This window comes from Microcaecilia unicolor, chromosome 12 (assembly GCF_901765095.1).
Source record: "Microcaecilia unicolor chromosome 12, aMicUni1.1, whole genome shotgun sequence".
Taxonomy (NCBI): domain Eukaryota; kingdom Metazoa; phylum Chordata; class Amphibia; order Gymnophiona; family Siphonopidae; genus Microcaecilia; species Microcaecilia unicolor.
In genome coordinates, this window is record NC_044042.1 from 69,220,992 (window position 1) to 69,244,421 (window position 23,430).

At 48.0% G+C, this 23,430-nt stretch overlaps 1 protein-coding gene across 6 annotated transcripts in view; it reads right to left on the bottom strand.

Annotated features, from left to right (window-relative positions):
- The window catches only part of FBXL20 (F-box and leucine rich repeat protein 20), a 71,601-nt gene that overhangs the window by 4,734 nt on the left and 43,437 nt on the right, over positions 1-23,430 (bottom strand). For all 6 annotated transcript variants that reach the window (XM_030220706.1, XM_030220701.1, XM_030220702.1 and 3 more), the window contains 11 exons: positions 17,701-17,762; positions 17,165-17,219; positions 16,785-16,859; positions 16,120-16,214; positions 15,931-15,999; positions 13,847-13,942; positions 13,448-13,574; positions 12,305-12,379; positions 11,800-11,930; positions 4,526-4,586; positions 4,018-4,062 (listed from right to left, as the gene is read on the bottom strand). In XM_030220706.1, coding sequence (XP_030076566.1) covers positions 4,018-4,062; positions 4,526-4,586; positions 11,800-11,930; positions 12,305-12,379; positions 13,448-13,574; positions 13,847-13,942; positions 15,931-15,999; positions 16,120-16,214; positions 16,785-16,859; positions 17,165-17,219; positions 17,701-17,762 — 891 coding nt within the window. The remainder of the gene's footprint in view (positions 1-4,017; positions 4,063-4,525; positions 4,587-11,799; positions 11,931-12,304; positions 12,380-13,447; positions 13,575-13,846; positions 13,943-15,930; positions 16,000-16,119; positions 16,215-16,784; positions 16,860-17,164; positions 17,220-17,700; positions 17,763-23,430) is intronic.

Here is a 23,430-nt window from a genome sequence, read left to right on the forward strand (position 1 = left end):
ACAGCCAATGTAAATTCTCAAATTGGACATATTACAAACACTAAAATGAAAATAAAATGATTTTTTTTCTACCTTTGTTGTCTGGTGACTGTTTTTCTTTCCATATTGGTCCCAGTCTGTGATTCTGCTTTCCTTTGTTTTCGCTTAACTCTTCTGTGCCATTTGTCATTTTTGTCTCCTTTTTCTTTGCTTTCTTCAATATTTTTCAGGCTCTCTCTGTCCAGATTTAATTCATTCTTACTATCCATTCTTTAATTTCCTTCATCTACCTGTGGCTTTTCATCTTTTCCTCACCCTTGTTCTCCCCATGCCCTTCTTCTTATTCTCCAGTCTTTCTCTATTCCCCTTTTCCATCCAGCAGCTCTGCTTTCTCTCCCCTATTTCTTTCTGCATTCTTCCATCCAGCGTCTTCCCTCTTTCTCTCCCCATCTTTCCGTTTTCCCTCTCTCTCCCCATCCTTCCATCTGTTTTTCCCCCTCTCTCCCCATCCTTCCATCTGTTTTCCCCCTCTCTTTCCCCATCCTTCCATCTGTTTTCCCTCTCTCTTTCCCCATCTTTCCATCTGTTTTTCCCTCTCTCCCCAATCCTTCCATCTGTGTTTTTCCCTCTCTCTCCCCATCCTTCCATCTGTTTTCCCCTCTCTCCACAATCTTTCCATCTGTTTTTCCCCTCTCTCCCCAATCCTTCCATCTGTTTTCCCTCTCTCTCCCCATCCTTCCATCTGTTTTCCCCTCTCTCTCCCCAATCCTCCCTCTCTCTCCCCAATCCTCCCTCTCTCTTTCCCCATCCTTCCATCTGTTTTTCCCTCTCTCCCCAATCCTTCCATCTGTGTTTTCCCTCTCTCTCCCCAATCCTTCCATCTGTTTTCCCCTCTCTCTCCCCAATCCTTCCATCTGTTTTTCCCCTCTCTCTCCCCAATCCTTCCCTCTGTTGTTTTCCCTCTCTCCCCAATCCTTCCCTCTGTTGTTTTCCCTCTCTCTCTCCCCCCAATCCTTCCCTCTGTTGTTTTCCCTCTTTCTCTCTCTCCCCAATCCTTCCCTCTGTTGTTTTCCCTCTTTCTCTCTCTCCCCAATCCTTCCCTCTGTTGTTTTCCCCTCTTTCTCTCTCTCCCCAATCCTTCCCTCTGTTGGTTTCCCTCTTTCTCTCTCTCCCCAATCCTTCCCTCTGTTGGATTCCCTCTTTTTCTCTCTCCCCAATCCTTCCCTCTGTTGGTTTCCCTCTCCCTGCCAAGTTTCCCGCGAACGGCGCGAAGTCGCGACGCACGCAGCACCAGCCCCTATTTCCGGCCGCTGCTGCTTCTCCTGTTGAGCAGCAGCGGCCGCTACACAAAGAAAAAGTTTTAAAAAATTGAAACCTGGCTGAAACGCGGCACCCCGGCACTGTAGACAGCCATTAGGCATTGGCTGTTGCCCCACAGCCTCTACGTCACTGCCCCTGGAGGAAGACCCCGGAGGAGCGCAGTGACGTAGAGGCAAGAAGAGGAGCGGCTGCGGGGCAACAGCCAATGCCTAATGGCTGTCTACAGTGCCGGGGTGCCGCCGCCGCGTTTCAGCCAGGTTTGAACTTTTTTTTAAAATCTTTTTCTTTGTGTAGCGGCCGCTGCTGCTCAACAGGAGAAGCAGCAGCGGCCGGAAATGGGGGCTGGCACTGCGTCCGTCACGGGGCGGGGGGAGCAAAAAAAAAAAGGTGCCGGTACGCCGTACCGTTGCGTACTGGCACAAAAAAAGCACTGCAAAATGGTAACCCTAATCATGTCTCCCCTCTCTTGTTTTTCCTTCCAAAGTAGGCAAATTTAGAACTTTAAACCTGTCTCCATATGCTTTTTGACGAAGACCACTGACTATTTTAGGATGGAGTCGGCCCAGAAGGCAACTAATATTTAGACCTGTTTGATGTGGGGGGAGGTGTTTTTTTTTAGATGGGATTGTTTGGTTGGGGTCTATCAGAGTCCAAGTCCCTAGCCAGTCCTCCTTTTTTGTTTGTTTGGGAGGTATATAGAGGGTAGGGGGTGTTGGGTAGAGTGGTGGAAGATATAATTGTAAAAGTTTTGACGAGATGTATCACCACTTGACTATTTATATATTTATCCTGTTGTTTACCTGTGTTGTTGGTTGTGTCACCAATAAAAAATTGTTCAAACTTAAACCCAGTTGAAGGTGCGATATCCAGAACTGCAGATGTACAAATGCACTATTACAATCTTTTTCCTGCTTGCCATTCCTCTCCCTATGTACCTTAGTATCCTTCTGGCTTTTAACAGCACCTTAAGATCATCAGATATGATCACCCCCAGATCCCATTCCTCTTTCATATACAGAAGAAATTCACCCCCTATATCGTACCACTCCCTTGGGTTTTTCAAGCCCAAATGCATGACCCAGCATTTTTTTAGCATTACATCTTAAATGTCATATTCTAGACCTTTTCTCAAACTTCAGTAGATCCCTCTCCATGCTTTCCACACCAAGGTATTTACCCCGTTGCAGATTTTAGTATAAATGTAATAAGCATCGACCATCAAGCCCAGTATCTTTTTTTCCAACAGTGGTCAATCCAAGTCACAAGTACCTGGCAAGATCCCAAAATAGCAAAGCAGATTTTATAATGCTTATTACAGGAATAAAAGTGGATTTTCCCAAGTCCATCTTAATAATGGTTTATGGACTTTTGTCCAAGCCTTCTTTAAATCCTGCTAAGCTAACTGCTTTTACCACATTCTCTGACAAGGAATTCCAGAGTTTAATTACCCACTGAATGATGAAATAATTTCTCCAATTTGTTTTAAATGTTCTACTTAGTAGTTTCATTGTGTGTCCCCTACTCCTATTATTTTTGGAAAGAGTAAACAAGCAATTCATGTCTACAATTTCCACTCCACTCAGTATTTTATAGATTCTATCAGATCTTTCCCCCACCCCCAGCTGGCTCTTTTCCAAGTTGAAGAGCCCTAGCCTCTTCAGCCTTTCCTCATAGGGAAATCATCCCATCTTCTGTACCTTTTCTAATTCTGCTATATCTTTTTTTTTGTTAAATTATTTACCACCTTTTTGAAGAAAAGTGTACAGCAAGAATAAGTCAAACATAAGCAACAAACAATTACAGTAGTAAAAATATTCAAATTACAAAGTATGGCATAGTATGCTACATTACAATGTCAACACAATACACTAAATGTGTTCTCATTTTTATATTCACAATAACTGTATATGGTGTATGCCTATATATTAAAGGATCAATTTTTATTTTCTATAATATCTGGGAGTTTTTTTTCTCTTTTTGTGCCTGTGGCAAATTATTTATTGACAATTATCTCTATTGTGGTCACACTCACATGGCCTCTGTGCTCAAAATGATGTCTCCAGTCACACAAAGCATCCCACCACAGCATGCCTTCCACAAGTATGTGATGACACAGACCCCCCCCCCCCCCCCCCCCCCCGGACCACTCGCCTCTCATTTCCACCGATCATTACGTCCTTTTTCCTGCTGGCCATTCCTCACTCATTATTTCTGTTTCCAGATCATTTATAAATATGTTAAAAAGCAGTGGGCCCAGCAGAGATCCCTGGGGAATTCCGCTACTCACCCTTCTACATCGAGAATATTGACCATTTAACGCTACTCCCTATTTTCTATCTTTAAACCAGTTTTTAATCCACAATAGGACACTGCCTCCTATCTCATGACTTTTTAATTTCCTCAGGAAACATTCATGAGGTACTTTGTCAAATGACTAAGTACTCTGTCAAGTACTTAGGCATCTGCAAAAAAGCAAACCTTTCCCAACAGCTCTTCTGCTGTATCGCTTACAAAAATACTGAAAAGAATCAAACCAGAGACAGATCTCTGCACCTCACCACTAGTTTTGCCCCTTTTCTCAGAGTGAACTCCATTTAACCCTTCATGTACATGGGATGCAACAGAGTTCAATGAAATTCAGATGGCAGTTTAGAGAATTCTCACTGACAGGGTCACGCAAACCGATAAATGTTCTGCTGCCCTACTGTGCTCACATACCTGCACACACTCCTCCAGGTCCATCTTCTGCAGCTCATGACAGTTCTGTGAAGAAGAGCAGAGGGGAACTAGTAAGAACTGAACACTGTTGGGTGGTAACTTACAACTAAACAGCACAGGATTAGAAACAGAAGCCTCATTGCCTGCACGCTCAGGACTGACCTACACCAGAACAGATGTTACTGTTGAACCTGATACTCCTCAATCAGCTTGAAGATTTCAACAACAAAATGTAAGACTGTTTTGCACTAAGGTGAGTCCTGGCATGTATATTGCTCATTATGTGGTGAGCAGGCTTTTCAAACTTATTCCATTGAATATATTATTTATAAGCAGAAGAGCCCAAGTATCTGGCACATGTAAGACCTATACAACTGGAAACAAAAGACCAATAAAGATTTCCTTCAGCTGATGTTTCAACATAACATTTTTCTGAGCCTTTCAGTTAATCTCAGGCAAAGCAAAAAAAAAAAAAGGCTGGTGACAAGGAGCAAGCTGAAATACTCACTCTGGCCAGGGTGGTGAAACCCACATCTGTCAGCTGTGAACATCGGGCAACCTCTAATATCCTGAATGAGAAAGAAAGGGAGAAGCAAATTAGGGCTGGGATGGTAGGGTTAGACATTACTCCTCTGGTCTACTAGTCACAGGACTAGAAAGAGGATGTCTTTCTACAATGTGTGACCCCACCCCCCCCCCCAGAATTACCCATTAAGAGCAGCAGTGACTGTATGAAGAAGATACTGCAACCCTTGTGTCAGAGTAAAAGTGCCCTATAATACTCTGGTGGGAGAAAGGTACAAAGATGCATCCTTTCTGTACTCCAGGAGGTAGATTTCACACGATTCTGCCTATACTCAAAAGACCTTCAAAGAAGAGTGACCAAAACTGTAATGGGGATGGAACTCCTCTTGTATGAAGAAAGGCTAAACAGGTTAGGGCTCTTCAGCTTGGAAAAGAGACAGATGAGGGGAGATATGATTGAGGTCTACAAAATCCTGAGTGGTGTAGAACAAGTAGAAGTAAATTGATTTTTTACTTGTTCCAAAAGTACAAAGACTAGGGGACACTCATGGAAGTTACATGGAAATACTTTTAAAACAAATAGGAGGAAAAGTGAATGCTACATACCTGTAGAAGGTATTCTCCGAGGACAGCAGGCTGATTGTTCTCACTGATGGGTGACGTCCACGGCAGCCCCTCCAATCGGAAACTTCTCTAGCAAAGTCCTTTGCTAGTCCTCGCGCGCCCGCGCGCACCGCGCATGCGCGGCCGTCTTCCTGCCCGAAACCGGCTCGAGCCGGCCAGTCCAGTATGTAGCAAGACAATACACTTCAAGGGAAGACACAACTCCAACGGGGAGGCGGGCGGGTTTGTGAGAACAATCAGCCTGCTGTCCTCGGAGAATACCTTCTACAGGTATGTAGCATTCGCTTTCTCCGAGGACAAGCAGGCTGCTTGTTCTCACTGATGGGGTATCCCTAGCCCCCAGGCTCACTCAAAACAACAACCATGGTCAATTGGGCCTCGCAACGGCGAGGACATAACTGAGACTGACCTAAAAAATTTACCAACTAACTGAGAGTGCAGCCTGGAACAGAACAAACAGGGCCCTCGGGGGGTGGAGTTGGATCCTAAAGCCCAAACAGGTTCTGAAGAACCCGACTGCCCGAACCGACTATCGCGTCGGGTATCCTGCTGCAGGCAGTAATGAGATGTGAATGTGTGGACAGATGACCACGTCGCAGCTTTGCAAATTTCTTCAATAGAGGCTAACTTCAAGTGGGCTACCGACGCTGCCATGGCTCTAACATTATGAGCCGTGACATGACCCTCAAGAGCCAGCCCCGCCTGGGCGTAAGTGAAGGAAATGCAATCTGCTAGCCAATTGGATATGGTGCGTTTCCCTACAGCCACTCCCCTCCTATTGGGATCAAAAGAAACAAACAATTGGGCGGACTGTCTGTTGGGCTGTGTCCGCTCCAGATAGAAGGCCAATGCTCTCTTGCAGTCCAATGTGTACAGCTGACGTTCAGCAGGGCAGGAATGAGGACGGGGAAAGAATGTTGGCAAGACAATCGACTGGTTCAGATGGAACTCCGACACGACCTTTGGCAAGAACTTAGGGTGAGTGCGGAGGACTACTCTGTTATGATGAAATTTGGTGTAAGGGGCCTGGGCTACCAGGGCCTGAAGCTCACTGACTCTACGAGCTGAAGTAACTGCCACCAAGAAAATGACCTTCCAGGTCAAGTACTTCAGATGGCAGAAATTCAGTGGCTCAAAAGGAGGTTTCATCAGCTGGGTGAGAACGACATTGAGATCCCATGACACTGTAGGAGGCTTGACAGGGGGCTTTGACAAAAGCAAACCTCTCATGAAGCGAACAACTAAAGGCTGTCCTGAGATCGGCTTACCTTCCACATGGTAATGGTATGCACTGATTGCGCTAAGGTGAACTCTTACAGAGTTGGTCTTGAGACCAGACTCAGACAAGTGCAGAAGGTATTCAAGCAGGGTCTGTGTAGGACAAGAGCGAGGAGCTAGGGCCTTGCTGTCACACCAGACGGCAAACCTCCTCCACAGAAAGAAGTAACTCCTCTTAGTGGAATCTTTCCTGGAAGCAAGCAAGATGCGGGAGACACCCTCTGACAGACCCAAAGAGGCAAAGTCTACGCTCTCAACATCCAGGCCGTGAGAGCCAGGGACCGGAGGCTGGGATGCAGAAGAGCCCCTTCGTCCTGCGTGATGAGGGTCGGAAAGCACTCCAATCTCCACGGTTCTTCGGAGGATAACTCCAGAAGAAGAGGGAACCAGATCTGACGCGGCCAAAAAGGCGCAATCAGAATCATGGTGCCTCGGTCTTGCTTGAGTTTCAACAAAGTCTTCCCCACCAGAGGTATGGGAGGATAAGCATACAGCAGACCTTCCCCCCAATCCAGGAGGAAGGCATCCGATGCCAGTCTGCCGGGGGCCTGAAGTCTGGAACAGAACTGAGGGAGTTTGTGATTCGCTCGAGATGCGAAGAGATCCACCAAGGGGGTGCCCCACGCTTGGAAGATCTGGCGCACCACTCGGGAGTTGAGCGACCACTCGTGAGGTTGCATGATCCTGCTCAATCTGTCGGCCAGACTGTTGTTTACGCCTGCCAGATATGTGGCTTGGAGCACCATGCCGAGACGGCGAGCCCAGAGCCACATGCTGACGGCTTCCTGACACAGGGGGCGAGATCCGGTGCCCCCCTGCTTGTTGATGTAATACATGGCAACCTGGTTGTCTGTCTGAATTTGGATAATTTGGTGGGACAGCCGATCTCTGAAAGCCTTCAGAGCGTTCCAGATCGCTCGCAACTCCAGGAGATTGATCTGTAGACCGCGTTCCTGGAGGGACCAGCTTCCTTGGGTGTGAAGCCCATCGACATGAGCTCCCCACCCCAGGAGAGACGCATCCGTAGTCAGCACTTTTTGCGGCTGAGGAATTTGGAAAGGACGTCCCAGTGTCAGATTGGACCAAATCGTCCACCAATACAGGGATTCGAGAAAACTCGTGGACAGGTGGATCACGTCTTCTAGATCCCCAGCAGCTTGAAACCACTGGGAAGCTAGGATCCATTGAGCAGATCTCATGTGAAGGCGGGCCATGGGAGTCACATGAACTGTGGAGGCCATGTGGCCCAGCAATCTCAACATCTGCCGAGCTGTGATCTGCTGGGACGCTCGCACCCGCGAGACGAGGGACAACAAGTTGTTGGCTCTCGACTCTGGGAGATAGGCGCGAGCAGTCCGAGAATCCAGCAGAGCTCCTATGAATTCGAGTCTCTGCACTGGGAGAAGATGGGACTTTGGGTAATTTATTACAAACCCCAGTAACTCCAGGAGGCGAATAGTCATCTGCATGGACTGCAGGGCTCCTGCTTCGGACGTGTTCTTCACCAGCCAATCGTCGAGATACGGGAACACGTGCACCCCCAGCCTGCGAAGTGCCGCTGCTACTACAGCCAGGCACTCTGTGAACACCCTGGGCGCAGAGTCGAGCCCAAAGGGTAGCACACAGTACTGGAAGTGACGTGTGCCCAGCTGAAATCGCAGATACTGTCTGTGAGCTGGCAGTATCGGGATGTGTGTGTAGGCATCCTTCAAGTCCAGAGAGCATAGCCAATCATTTTCCTGAATCATGGGAAGAAGGGTGCCCAGGGAAAGCATCCTGAACTTTTCTTTTACGAGATATTTGTTCAGGGCCCTTAGGTCTAGGATGGGACGCATCCCCCCTGTTTTCTTTTCCACAAGGAAGTACCTGGAATAGAATCCCAGCCCTTCTTGCCCGGATGGCACGGGCTCGACCGCATTGGCGCTGAGAAGGGCGGAGAGTTCCTCTGCAAGTACCTGCTTGTGCTGGAAGCTGTAAGATTGAGCTCCCGGTGGACAATTTGGAGGTTTTGAGGCCAAATTGAGGGTGTATCCTTGCCGGACTATTTGCAGAACCCACTGATCGGAGGTTATGAGAGGCCACCTTTGGTGAAAAGCTTTCAACCTCCCCCCAACCGGCAGGTCGCCCGGCACTGATACTTGGATGTCGGCTATGCTCTGCTGGAGCCAGTCAAAAGCTCGCCCCTTGCTTTTGCTGGGGAGCCGCGGGGCCTTGCTGAGGCGCACGCTGCTGACGAGAGCGAGCGCACTGGGGCTTAGCCTGGGCCGCAGGCTGTCGAGAAGGGGGATTGTACCTACGCTTGCCAGAAGAGTAGGGAACAGTCCTCCTTCCCCCAAAAAATCTTCTACCTGTAGAGGTAGAGGCTGAAGGCTGCCGGCGGGAGAACTTGTCGAATGCGGTGTCCCGCTGGTGGAGATGCTCTACCACCTGCTCGACCTTCTCTCCAAAAATATTGTCCGCACGGCAAGGCGAGTCCGCAATCCGCTGCTGGAGTCTATTCTCCAGGTCGGAGGCACGCAGCCATGAGAGCCTGCGCATCACCATACCTTGAGCAGCGGCCCTGGATGCAACATCAAAGGTGTCATACATCCCTCTGGCCAGGAATTTTCTGCACGCCTTCAGCTGCCTGACCACCTCCTGAAAAGGCTTGGCTTGCTCAGGGGGAAGAGCATCAACCAAGCCCGCCAACTGCCGCACATTGTTCCGCATGTGTATGCTCGTGTAGAGCTGGTAAGACTGGATTTTGGCCACGAGCATAGAAAAATGGTAGGCCTTCCTCCCAAAGGAGTCTAAGGTTCTAGAGTCTTTGCCCGGGGGCGCCGAAGCATGCTCCCTAGAACTCTTAGCCTTCTTTAGGGCCAAATCCACAACTCCAGAGTCATGAGGCAACTGGGTGCGCATCAGCTCTGGGTCCCCATGGATCCGGTACTGGGACTCGATCTTCTTGGGAATGTGGGGATTACTTAGTGGCTTGGTCCAGTTCGCAAGCAATGTCTTTTTTAGGACATGGTGCAAGGGAACAGTGGACGCTTCCTTAGGTGGAGAAGGATAGTCCAGGAGCTCAAACATTTCAGCCCTGGGCTCGTCCTCCACAACCACCGGGAAGGGGATGGCCGTAGACATCTCCCGGACAAAGGAAGCGAAAGACAGACTCTCAGGAGGAGAAAGCTGTCTTTCAGGAGAGGGAGTGGGATCAGAAGGAAGACCCTCAGACTCCTCGTCAGAGAAATATCTGGGGTCTTCCTCTTCCTCCCACGAGGCCTCACCCTCGGTGTCAGACACAAGTTCACGAACCTGTGTCTGCAACCTCGCCCGGCTCGACTCGGTGGAGCCACGTCCACGATGGGGGCGTCGAGAGGTAGACTCCCTCGCCCGCATCGGCGAAGCTCCCTCCGCCGACGTAGTCGGGGAGCCCTCCTGGGAGGTGGCCGCAGTCGGCACCGCACGCGGTACCGACGTCGGGGACCTCACCCCGGGCGATGGGCCAGCCGGCGCCACGCTCGACGGTACCGGAGGCGCAAGCACCGCCGGTACCGGAGGGGTAGGGCGCAACAGCTCTCCCAGAATCTCTGGGAGAACGGCCCGGAGGCTCTCGTTCAGAGCGGCTGCAGAGAAAGGCAAAGAGGTCGATGCAGGTGTCGACGTCAGAACCTGTTCCGGGCGAGGAGGCTGTTCCGGGCTGTCCAGAGTGGAGCGCATCGACACCTCCTGATCAGAGGGTGAGCGGTCCTCTCGGTGCCGATGCCTGCTGGGTGCCGACTCCCTCGGCGACCCAGAGCTCTCGGTGCCGACGCGGGGAGGCAACCGGTGTCGATGCTTCTTCGACTTCTTCCGAAGCATGTCACCGGAGCTCCCCGGCACCGACGAGGAGGACGTAGAATCCAGCCGTCGCTTCCTCGGGGCCGAGGCCGAAGGAGGTCGGTCTCGGGGGGGGCTGTACCGCAGGAGCCCTCAGGGTAGGAGGAGACCCACCCGAAGGCTCACCGCCACCAGCAGGGGAATGGATAGCCCTCACCTGCACTCCTGACGATGCACCACCGTCCGACGACATCAGCAGACGAGGTCCCGGTACCACCGACGTCGATGCAGTCGCCCGATACCTTGGCGCCGATGCAGAGGCCCGATGCCTCGATGCACTCGATGCAGTGGCGGCCGAGGAAGATGGTCTGGACGCTGACGACGTCGATGCACTCGAAGATCCCGGTGCCGATGCCGACGAAGAGCCCGAGAACAACACGTTCCACTGGGCTAATCTCGCTACCTGAGTCCGCCTTTGAAGCAGGGAACACAGACTACAGTTCTGAGGGCGGTGCTCGGCCCCCAGACACTGAAGACACGACGAGTGTCGATCAGTGAGCGAGATTATCCGGGCGCACTGGGTGCACTTCTTGAAGCCGCTGGAAGGCTTCGATGTCATGGGCGGAAAAAATCACGCCGGCGAAATCAAAATCCGAAATGACGGAAAAAGAGCACCAAAAATTTTTAAGGGAGAAAATCTCGACCGAGGCCGAAAAGAGGCCTACCCCGACGACGAAAGAAAACTTATCGGGGCAAAAAGCTGGAAGTACGGGAAGGGGTTGACACGAAACCCGGGGGGGGTTTCCGGAGCACTTCCCGACACTTTTAAAGACTTTTCCGAAGAAAAAAACACGTCAAAATAAATTTGGACGCGCGAGGTCGACTTTCCGGGGCTCGACACGGCGAAACACGACCGTACCGAGTGCGGACAAAAGAAGACTGGCCGGCTCGAGCCGGTTTCGGGCGGGAAGACGGCCGCGCATGCGCGGTGCGCGCGAGGACTAGCAAAGGACTTTGCTAGAGAAGTTTCCGATTGGAGGGGCTGCCGTGGACGTCACCCATCAGTGAGAACAAGCAGCCTGCTTGTCCTCGGAGAATATTTTTTTCACTCAATGAAGAGTTAAGCTCTGAAACTCATTGCCAGGGGATATGGTAACAGGGGTTAGCGTATCTGGGTTTAAAAAAGGTTTGGACAAATTCCTGGAGGAAAAGTCCATAGTCTGCTATTGAGGCAGACATGGGAAGCAACTGCTTGCCTTGGGATTTGTAGTATGAAATGTTGCCACAATTTGGTTTTCTGTCAGGTAGTTGTGACCAGGCTTGGCCACTGTTTGGAAAACAGGGTACTGAGCTACATGGACCATTGGTCTGACCCAGTATGGCTACTCTTATGTTCTTAACCTTACTCCCAAGAAAGAGACTGCCATCACTGTTACAGCATTAATAGCCTAGTATCTGTGCAGGATACTCTTCTCTCCCATCATAACATTTCTTTTTTTTTTTCTTTACTCTATTGGTTCTACCAGCAGATATGCACAAACAGACTGAAGACCTCACCTGAGCCGTGGACAGTTTTGTCCCAGTGCATTCAAGATAGCATCAGTGATGTTTGAGCAGCCAGATGCACAGAGGGATTGTAATTTGTGACATCCTCGGCATATTGTGATCAGACCATCATCTGTTATTTGCTGCAGAAACAATTATCAAAACAAGAAACAGCACAAAGGATGAAAACACACATGGTTACAGAGACTCTCTGGAATTACAGGATCCCAGAGGTTCTTAAGACTGGTGCAGCCAACATTGGGATGAAGTACTTCAGTGGTTAGTGTTGCGTAAACAAACCATGGTGGGGGTGAGACACAAATTAGCTCCAACACTGAGCCCAAAGATTCCCAGGGCAGGTAGCAGGGTAATGGGCAGGAAGTATCTACAAAGTTAAGCAGAAGCTACAAGTATATTACAAAATGCACCTGAAAATCAGATTTCCCCAGAAGAGACAGACCAGCAATTACCAGAACAGGCCTAGTTCACGAGAAGGAGGCAACGGAACAGAACTTACCGAGCAGGTCTGAAGGTTTAACGTCACTAACTCGGGGCACTGTCCTCCGATGTACTTTAGTGCATCATCCTCCAGCTAAAACAGAAATAAAAGAGTCACATGTAGTAATAACCAGAAAGGAACAGGAAGGAAGGAAGGCTTGGGGGCAGGGGACCAACACTATATGTGACCATAAAAAAAACACAATTTTTTTTTTTTACAGAGTTGAGGAAGACAAAAGCTGGAGTTGTGCTGTGAACACTTTAAGACTAAAACATCAATCCCACGTAGGAACAAGCAGCAGTTGCTTTAGTCATTTTAAAACTAAAAAAAACTTAAGAATTTCCAATGAGGGCAAGATGCATGACCTTGCAAAGAACTGAGTGAAGCAATAATATGAGAAATCTCAGTGGTCCCTCTGGAACTGCCAGAGCTCATACACTTCTTGGAAAGGCAGCAGACATTTAAAATACCACTGACTGTAATTTGTAAAATTAATGTCAACGGTAGGAGCGAGGCAAGGGGCAGCTGGTGACTCCTGGTGTACAGTGCTTAATTTCAGCAAAATATGCTCCTAATAAAATCAAAGGACTCTGCTGACAGCCCTAAAGCAGAAGCCAGAAATCTTCCTGGACCCCCCCCCCCCCCCATCCCTAGATGACCCAAATCAGTACACTGCATGCAGGAGCAGATGTCATGGCTTACCCTACTGCAGAGCAGCGCTGGGCAAAACAGCTGGCAAGGAGCCGGTCACAATGTGTTCCAATCAATAGTGCTGCATACTCCATACACAGCAAGGGTGGCAGAGAGAGGAGTTGTCTTTAAACCCTGGATACCCACCTTTCTGTTGTGATCTTCTCCATTATCATTCATATACTCTGTTTATGATTATACCTTTTGCAACATAGTGTAAGCCACACTGAGCCTGCAAATAGGTGGGCAAATGTGGGGTACAAATGCAGCAAATAAATATTAAGTGGCTTCCATACAGCCTTTGGATGAGGATCCCATTGAAGACTGCAACATCTGACTCCCCTTTCATCCCCCATCTTACTTCTTTATTGGAGAAGTTTATAAAAAGGTCACCAGGACCTGGTTTGGTCAGTGAAAGGGTACAAGAGTTATTCTCGCATTCAGTTTTTAAAACTGTGCATGGAATCATACCTGTGTGCATCCCTTCAGGAACAGCGCTTTCAGCCCCCCACAGCCCTTCACCAGTGCCTGGATGCCATCCTTTGTCACTTGGTCACACCAGGAGATATTCAGCTGTTCCAGCAGCGGACAACCCTCACTGCCAGGAGGAAATTAAAAAGAGAGTGGATAACAAATCAAAATGTCTTCTGCTTAGGTCACTCTGCTGCTCTCCCCCCAGAGGGGCCATATAATACTGGTCCAGTGAAAAGATAATGGGGAAAAAAAAACATCGACTGCCATATTCACTTCTTACCTGCACCAACATTTCTCACACTTATACATGCCCCTCCCCACACCTTCTCAATCATGTTACAGTCTTTCCAACACAACCTATGCATGTGGGTTATGTCAGTCACAGCACATTCCTACCTCAGGGCTTTCAAGGACAGGTTGGTAATGGAGGTGCAGGAAGCCAGGTCCAGTTGTCGTAGCTTTGAGCAAAACTTACTGAGGCTGGCACACGTCCTGAAAGGGAGGAGAATGACAATGATGAGTAACAGACTGTAGTGCGGCACAGTACTCAATCCACAAAACCAAAGGCAGTTTTCTTGCTCCCAGCTGAGCAGTGAAGCAGCACTAAGTCTCCAATGCTCGTAATGTAAAATCGGAAGTCATCCAGTGACATGAATTGAAGCCCAATGGCTCATGGAGTTTGGCCAAGATTATCATGCAAACCAGGATTTGACGTTTCTCAGAATGCATTTTGCACAATTTCAATGTTATTCTGTAATATTACGTTGAAACCCTCTGCTCAGTGTGCTGCAGTGGCTAAGAAAGCAAATAGAACGTTAGGTATTATTAGGAAAGGAATGGAAAACAAAAATGAGGATGTTATAATGATTTTGTATCGGTCCATGGTGCCAAACACATCTCGAATATTGTGTTCAATTCTGGTCACCGCATCTCAAAAAGATATAGTGGAATTACAAAAGGTACAAAGAAGGGTGACGAAAATGATAAAGGGGACGGGACGACTTCCCTATGAGGAAAGGCTGAAGCAGCTAGGGCTCTTCAGCTTGGAGAAAAGACGGCTGAGGGGAGATATGATAGAGGTCTATAAAATAATGAGTGGAGTGGAATGAGTAGGCGTGAATCGTTTGTTTACTCTTTCCAAAAATACTAGGACTAGGGGGCATGCGATGAAGCTACAAAGTAGTAAATTTAAAACGAATCAGAGAAATTTTTCTTCACTCAACGTGTAATTACATTCTGGAATTTGTTGCCAGAGACTGTAGTAAAGGCAGTTAGCTTAGCAGGGTTTAAAAAAAAGGTTTGGCTGGCTTCCTAAAGGAAAAGTCCATAGATCATTATTAAATTGACTTGGGGAAAATCCACTGCTTATTTCTGGGATAAGCAGCATAAAATGTTTTGTACTTTTTGGGATCTTGCCAGGTATTTGTGACCTGGATTGGCCACTGTTGGAAACAGGATGCTTGGCTTGATGGACCTTTGGTCTGTCCCAGTGTGGCAATACTTATGCACATTTCTGCTGCAGACCTGCACAAAAATCACCATGCAGTGAACTATTCATTTGCTGTTTATTTGTGTTGCTTTTATGTTTGTTATTTCTATTTAGGATTATGTGGGTGTTCAACTCTGTTACGTTTTTAGTTTTATTTGTTCGCCTCATTTCTGATGTTTGTTTTTCCCGGCTTAAGATTTTATAACAGAATAGTATGTGTTTTTATATAAAGCAGCTGGTACCCTGGAACTGTACTGTCCTATTCTAAAGGAACAAAACACACACACACAGGATAATGCTTCTATGAGAAGTCAAACAGGACAAAACAAAAGTAGAGGATACCACAAACCGCAATCAGACAAAGGATAAGAGTCAAAGTCATTTAATCAAAGCACCAGTGACCAGACCAGACATGGTCCGTGTTTCGGTGAAAAAAATGCCTACTTCAGGGGTCACAGTGAAACTTACCCAGTAAAATAAAAGGACAGGGAAGTCTGGTGCAAAGCAATAAAGCAGCAAACAAATACTTTGCTGTTAAAGGCTTCTTTAAACCACATTTTGTGGTATCCTCTACTTTTGCTTTGTCCAGTTGTCCTATTCTAAAACACTTACACAGTCTAATGATATTGAAGGTGCCTTAGATGTGCACTGTTCTCTCAATGCTCCTTCTCACTTCCTGTCACTGTGTCATTATACAGCTATTACCCTACATCTCTATGAGCAATTAGTTTTCCACAGAATTAACACAGCCGTATTTCGAAATGTTCTCACATACCCTTCACTTATTATTTCTACTGGATTTATCCAAGCCTCTAACCCATCACTGCAGGGTCAAACACTTTCCAGTGATCCCATAATTAAAGATGCATTTCCAATCTCTGCAGTAAGTACTTAAAACCCAGGCATTCACACCGGCAGTTTCTCAGATATTACAGTTCTGTTCCTAGGCTGCCTTCTTTGCCTACTCCCGGCCACACAGCTGCCAACTTACTCATTGGTGATCTTGGTACAGCCATTGAGGCTCAGCACTTCAATGTTCCTGCAGTTCTGTGCAAAGGTTCTTCATGACGTGTGCACGAGAGAGAGAGAGAGAGAGGAAACAACAATAGAAGGGTTACAGCAAGACCAAGAGATGAAGCATGCAAGGGGCACGAAAAGTCATGCAACCCACCAGCCCTACCTTAGAGCACTGTCTCCAACACCAAGGCATCCACGCAGGCTCAGCTTCCTTAGGAAGCCCCCACATCGCTTAGAAATATTTTCCACCACTCGGCCCTGGGGAGAGAAAGGACAGACTTCCTTAAACACATCTCCTGCTCTCTCAGTCAACACATGAACAGGGTACCCCCAGCAGTAATTGGTATTTGTGGGAATATGTATTTGTCTCTGGTTCTTTCAAATAACAGTTAGGATTTTGGCTCATATTTTACAAATGCTTGTATACCGAGATTCATGTTCTACTTCTAGAATCACTGTTCATGCCAAGATGGCTGCTGGGAATGGTGCACATGAAATCATTTCACACAATTGTGTGCCTGAAGAGATTTTGAGCTGGCCATATAGCAATCAGGCTGGAGGACAGGATGCACAGCTTTGGGCTCTGCATTTCACAGAACACACTGGAAACAGGAAAGGAGAGGCTGAACATTTCATAAAGGAAGAACGAGACTCATTGAGCCTAATGTGGTCTGTGACATAATTAACCCACCTCCTTCATGAGGGCCTCACACATGTCACAGGCTCCATACCCCCCCTGAGAGGCAGCTCTAGCTGAGCAATTTCTCTCTACCAGGATACAATTACATTTTTACAAGATAAAACAGCTTTGTGTGTCACCTATCATACCTCAATGTCCCGCTGGAAATCAAATAGGTCAATCCTCTGCCAGTTACTGCCATCCAGAGCCAAAACATTCCAGGCCTTCACAAGAGAAAAGAAAGCAATAAGAGACAGTGGAAGTGATGGCAGCCCACTCCAACCCCCGCCCTGGATATAAACACAAAGAAACTCAAGCACAGTGGGGGGAGGGAGCAAGGAGGTCCAGGGGTTCCTATTCCAGTCCTTCCTCTGGTTAACTCCATGAGAACGGCGTCAATACCAACGTGCTTGTAGAGCAGAGAATACCATTAATGCTTTAGGGGAGTGAATGAATCATTGAATCAATCAAACACCCTAACCCTCCCCCCCTCCCAAAAAAAAAACAAAAACCAAGCCCTGGTCTTTACCCTGGACACTTGAGCACATCGGCATAGAGTAACCACATCCAGGAAGGAGAAGATTCTGTGAAAACACAAAGCGCACGTGAGAAACACACTGTGCCACATGAAACCATAGACTGCAGTGTAACTCAAAAGGCTTGGCAGGACATCTGAGAGTAGAAGATTCATGATAGGACAGCTGACCCTTTTACTTTCTACACCACCCACCAAAACTCATTGTCAATTTGTAAAGTTTAGCAAACCCAAACCTGCCTGTTGTTCTTGTGCACAGAATAGCAACCTGGAACAGAAACACTGTAAATTCACTTCCAGCACCAAGTCTGAAGAATGAGGTGGGGCACACTGCAGATAAAAAGGGTGGGAAATAGGGAAGATGGGTTTATGCTGATGAGGTATATGATGGGCACTGAGGGAAAGGGAAAGGCGGCACCCTCTCTTCCTCCCAGGCCAGCATTGGTATCCATAGCTCTGCCGTCCTCCTCCTCTGCCAGCATCCCACCTTTCCTGTGCCTTCGTCCCCCTTACTCAGTGTATCTCCTTACCTGAGCAGCAGTTCCTTAGGAAGTTTTTTGTTGATCAGAGCTTCATCATTGTTTGAGAACATCTGCAAAACAAAAACACAAAAGAGGAAAGCTATGACCTTTCTGTCCATATATACTGTTTCTCATTTATAAAACAAAAATTTGGAGGAACCATAGGGGTGGCCGCCAAACTCTTAGTGGGGTCAGCTTTCAGTCATGCAGGGGCCATTGAAGGCTGATCCAAAAGATCCAGCACCCAGGAGTTTCTAGTGTGGGGATGCAGGCAAGGAGGCACCACTGAAGACTAAAACAGATCAAGCACTCAACTTGTGGTGCGGAGAATTCTGGCCTCATTCAAAACCACAGACAGCACTAAAATGCAGCTATGCCTTGAACCCTGCCACCAGCAGGGGGAGAAGGAGCAAATTCCTACCAATGCAGCAAGCAGCCTGTCAGTACTTCGTAAAAAAAAAAAATAGCTGAGTCCTTGGAGTTCTTATTGCCTGTTGTCCAATGCCTATACTCACATCCATACTATTCAAATCCAGATTAATAGCCTACTTTTTTGAGGCTGCTTTTAACTGTAAACCCTTTATTCACCTGTTCAATAGCCACATTGTTTTAATTAGTCCCATAATCAATGAAACTCCAAAATTCCTTATTTGTCCTGTTTGTCTGTCTTGTATAGATTGTAAACTCTGTCAAGCAGGGACTGTCTCTTACATGTTTGTGCACAGCATTGCTTACATCTAGTAATATTATAGAAATGGATTATTTGGGCAAGTTCCTAGACTGGTCTGGTAAGACTCAGCAAATGACAGTTATCAGGTAAAACGCAACTGCACTTTCCTCGTCATCCATGGCACACCAACTGAGATGTATAAAACCATTCTTTATCTGGGGCAGGAGGAAGCCAGTGTGGTAGCTAGGATTGCTGCTCCAAAAGGCAGATTGCTTTTATGGCCCATAGGTCCAGTCTACAATGTCATGAAAAAGGGCAGCAGAGATGTTTTTGTCACTGCTGAAAAGATACTTTCCAGTGGAAATGACCTAAACTCCATCCAGGAAGCTGCCTGCGCTCTGGTCAAATGTGTTTTTGAGTTCTTTGAAGCACTGCATCCATGCAAGCCATACACCATGCAAGCCAATGTAGCTTTAAAGTCACCTCAACTCTTCAGGGGCCACAAAAAAAGGACAAAAGACTGTCAGTCTTCCAGATATCTACGGATTATCCTACTAATGTCCAGAAGGTGTAGCACCATGCTAGCTTGTTCATTCTTGTGCCTCATGGGACAGACAACTCAGTTGTCTAGCTAAGATAAAAAGATGAAACTACTTTTGGCAGAAAAGATGGTACAGTGAGCAACATCATCCTATCTTTAGCCACTGTTAGATGAGGCTCTCTACAGACAAAGGCCTGGAGCTCCAATATTCTCCTGACTGATGTAATAGTTGACATTAAGCCAGCCTCTCTCAAGACATCTCCCAGGGATGCAGCTTTGAAGGGCTTGAAAAGAGCCTTTTCTAGAGCATTGAGGACCAAATTCTACAGTGCCCAATTCAGAAGAGGCCTGATAAGCTTGGCCTCCAGGAAATACACCACCTGCTTATGTATTGACAGGGAAATCCCTGTTACTGGCCCCCTACAACATGATATGGCTATGCAGTGCAGTCTAATGGAGTTAAATGCTAGGCCCCTCTCAAGCCCAGTCTGCAGAAAGACTAAAACATCAAGAATCTGAACACTCCAGAGGCAAATGTGGTTCTCCCTGAATCATCAAAAATTCTCCGGATCCTGATACATGTTAAAACAGACCTTCTAGCTTTCTGCATGGTACTGATCACTGCAGATGAGAACCTCAACTTTCTTAGCCTTGCCCTTTCCAGAACCACTGATCATAGTTCATTTGGCTGCTGAAAGACCTTCCATAAAAATCTGCAATGCTGGGCCAATAGCTAGAAAGTCTTCGCCCACAACATGGTGGCCTTTCTTAGCATGAGGAATGGGATCCATTTTGATGACTCTGTCTGCAAGTGGACTTCTTGCAACAACACTCATGTTCTCCACAGCTCCACCTTTCACTCATCTAGGTTGCAGTGCAACTTCACCCTGGATCTATGTTGGATATCAACAATCAACGGATCTCTCCTCCCAGCATCATGCACCTTGCCGAGTGGGTTTCTGTGTACTCTGCACCATCCTTCATTAGACTTCAAATTCCAGTCATTAGAGGAGTACAGAAGAGAAGATGGAACTTCCAGAAAGCTGACTGAACTAGGTTTACCACTGCACTGGCGGGCTCCATTCCATTGATCCTTGTAAGGAAAGTCAGGGTTGCATACCATTACTTCCTTGAACACCTTGATAAAAGCCACCAAGTCTTATGTCCTGAGAAGTTTCTGGCCAATTTACATAAAATGTATGAATGCTGAATGTGCCTCTCTGTTGGAAAAATATGAGAATTTGGGTGACCCTGATGTTGCCGAATATCTGATTACATCCTTAGATGCAGCCAGAAGGGCCTCATGGGAGAACTCCATGACAAATATGGACTTTACCCATTAAGCCATAAGAACTATAGTCATGTTCACTGTCTTTGGACAGCTCAATGCCCCTCCTCCCCAAAGATGCAACCCAACTATGAGCAAGTACCACAGCTGTGCATATGATTCAGATTCAAAAAGTCCCCCAAAATAAGAAGTTTGAACAGTATGTCCGAGACATAACTTCTGCAGGAAGTTGCTCAATAATATCCACAACCAGTGTTCTAGGCTTCTAAGACTGACTTCACCTCGACACACATAAAGAAAGGCACAGCCTCTGGCAATGACAACTTTCAAGACTACAGTAGTCCGGTAAGCAAAAATGTAAACCACTAACCCCAAAAAGGGCTCTAATTATTTAACAAGGAAATTCTATACTTATTTTATTAAATCTTTTAGAAAAATATAAACAAGCCTTTATTTATCCACTGATCTATATCTCAGAATTATCTGAAGAAAACTGACTCTCCAGCATATACCATTCAAAAAAGGAATGATAGAAAGGAGAAGTCTCACACAAACATTTAAAAGGGTGGTGGACTTTGGTCCTGGGGAACTGAGGAACTGAGTTCAACTCCCGGCACAGGCAGCTCCTTGTGACTGGGCAAGTCACTTAACCCTCCATTGCCCCATGTAAGCCGCATTGAGCCTGCCATGAGTGGGAAAGCGCGGGGTACAAATGTAACAAAAAAAAAAAAAGTGGATATTCTACAATATTCAAACTGCCCATCAGCTATACTCCAACTGGTTTCACCCTCCACAGGCTATTTCAGGGAACATCATACTAAATCAAGCACAAACAAAACTAAACAACAATATCAATTATCAATAGAACAATCCAACCACTATATTTATAGAAGGAGCCTGAAGTTGCAAGAAGCAACAGGCCAACGGAAGCGCCCTAATAACACCGAGTTCTATGTAAGAACTATCAGGATCACCTAATGACAGGGCACAAATGGAGAGTGCTGCAACACCTGAAGGACCAGCATAAAATCCCATTCGGAAAAGGCACGCGAAGGGCAGCGTAAGCGACCCACACCTCTCTGAAAACGAATCACAACCGGAAGAGCTGCTAAAGAAGAGGTCTACCTACGACCCTGAAAGCAAGCCAGGGCTGCCACTGGAACCCACAAGGAACCAAGTGCTAGCCCTTGATATTCCCTCCCGCAAAAATGCCAGGAAATGGCCCAGGGAGGAAGCAAAGTACTGGCAGGCGCCAAGGAAGAAGAGCGCTTCCTAGCCTGCAGCAGGGAAGCCAGGACTGAAACCAATAATCCTTCTTCCTCAGCTGAGCCCTCTCAAGGACCAGACTGTAAGACCAAAGGGAGAAGAATCCTCCATGACCACCAGGCCCTAACAGAAGAACCTCAAACTTGAGGGAATCGCATTAGCTCCCCAACTAGGAGCTTCACAAGATCTGCATAGCATTGTAGCCACGTCCAGGCTGGAGAACAGGAGCACTGTATCCCGAAGGTCTCCCACTCTCCCCCACTCTCAGCCTAACTTCGGCACGGGGGAAGGCTTACAGGAGTCCCTCACTCAAACACAAACACAGCAGGGTGTCCAGACCCAGAGAGTCCTCTTCCCTGTGACTGCTGAAGAACAGAGGAATGGTGACATAGGAATAGGCCAAGAGAACCAAGCCCCATCAACACATCAGCAGCTGTAATGGCTCGACCGACAGCTCCCAATTGCTGGAAGTCCGAACGTGCCTGCTAAGGTCGGTCCCCAAGAGAGGGACCCCTCAAAACCGCCAAAAGGCTCTGCCCCAACCATTAACCAGTTGGGCTCCAGAGTCAGCAGACTGCTAGGAGTCCCCCCATAGCTAGTAGAAGAGGCTAGTGCCACAGCAATGTCTGAAAAGGCCCAAACCAAGGCATTTCCAACAGCGGGGCAAAAGCCACCAGAGCTTAGCACACCCCTCACAGCTCCAGAGGGCCAATGTGCCTCTACTGGAAATCAAGAGCCGTGCCAGGGGTGCAAAGGGCCCCCCCAGCCCAAGAAACTGTCAACCATAGACCCCACTTCCCAAGGCAGGAGCGGGGAGGGCCTCCCTAGGGTCAATGACTGTTGAAGCCACAACCACCTCAGGTCTGTCTGACCGCCAGGGGTAAAGAAGCCAGAGGCTGTAACCCTCTGAAATCAGAGACCAGGAGCTGAACAGGGCCCTATAAATTGGCCGCATCCGAGTGTAAGGTACCACTTCCAGGGCCGCTGTCACAGAACCAAGGAGCTGCACAAAATCCCAGGCTGGAAGCTGGGAATGAAACAGAAGCGAAAACTCCAGTGCACTAACTTAAAGCGCCATCCCTCTGTGAGAAACACTCAAGCTCACAGGGAATCGAAAAGAACACCTAGATGCTCCAAGCTGGTGTGCTGGCACCAGCCGCGCCCACTGAAATTGAACACCCAAACCAGAAAAGAAAAAACAAAACAGGAGGCGAACCATCGTTGAAGGAGCCTCTACACAGGCTTGGGAAGAGGAGGCTCGGATTAGCCAGCTACCCAAGTGCAGGAGGAAATGAAACCTCTGTCTCCGCAGAAAGACCGCTACACGCATGACCTAGGAAAAGGTCCCCGGGCCCGTGAGGAGACCAAATGGTCGGGACCGGAATTGGAAAAGAACTGCAGAAGCAGCCCCAAGAGGGGAAGGTAATTACGCCTCCCTCGTCTCAAGAGCAGAGACAACTCTCTCTCTCTGAATGGACTGGAGCACAGACCTGAGGGTCACCATCCGAAAACGGACACCAGTGGACCCCTAGAGATCCCAATTGGGTTGCACTGCTCCCATCTTCCTGGGAACCTCAAAATAGGAGGAGAACCGACCAGACCACGCTCGGCGGGAGGGATGGGAACAATGGCCCAAAGGGCCAGCAGCACCTCAACTGAGCTTCTGCTCCGAGCTGCCAGAGGCCCCCCGACAAGGAGACTGCAAGGAGCTACCGGAGGGGAGAACTCCAACTGGAAGCCATCCAGAATAACCAGTGCCAGAGCTGAGGAAAAGGTAGACCACACGTCCCGAAAGGCCTGAAGCGGCCCCCATTAGGCCCAGAGGGACCATCCGGCCTGGCTATATTGGGATTGCCGGGAGACAGCAGCCACTCACTCTGAGTGCCCTGCCGGTTCTCCGTCCCCAGGAAGGAAGATTGCCGGGCCCAAAACTGAGCCCCTCTAGCCAAAGGTCTGACGACCAGACCTACACAA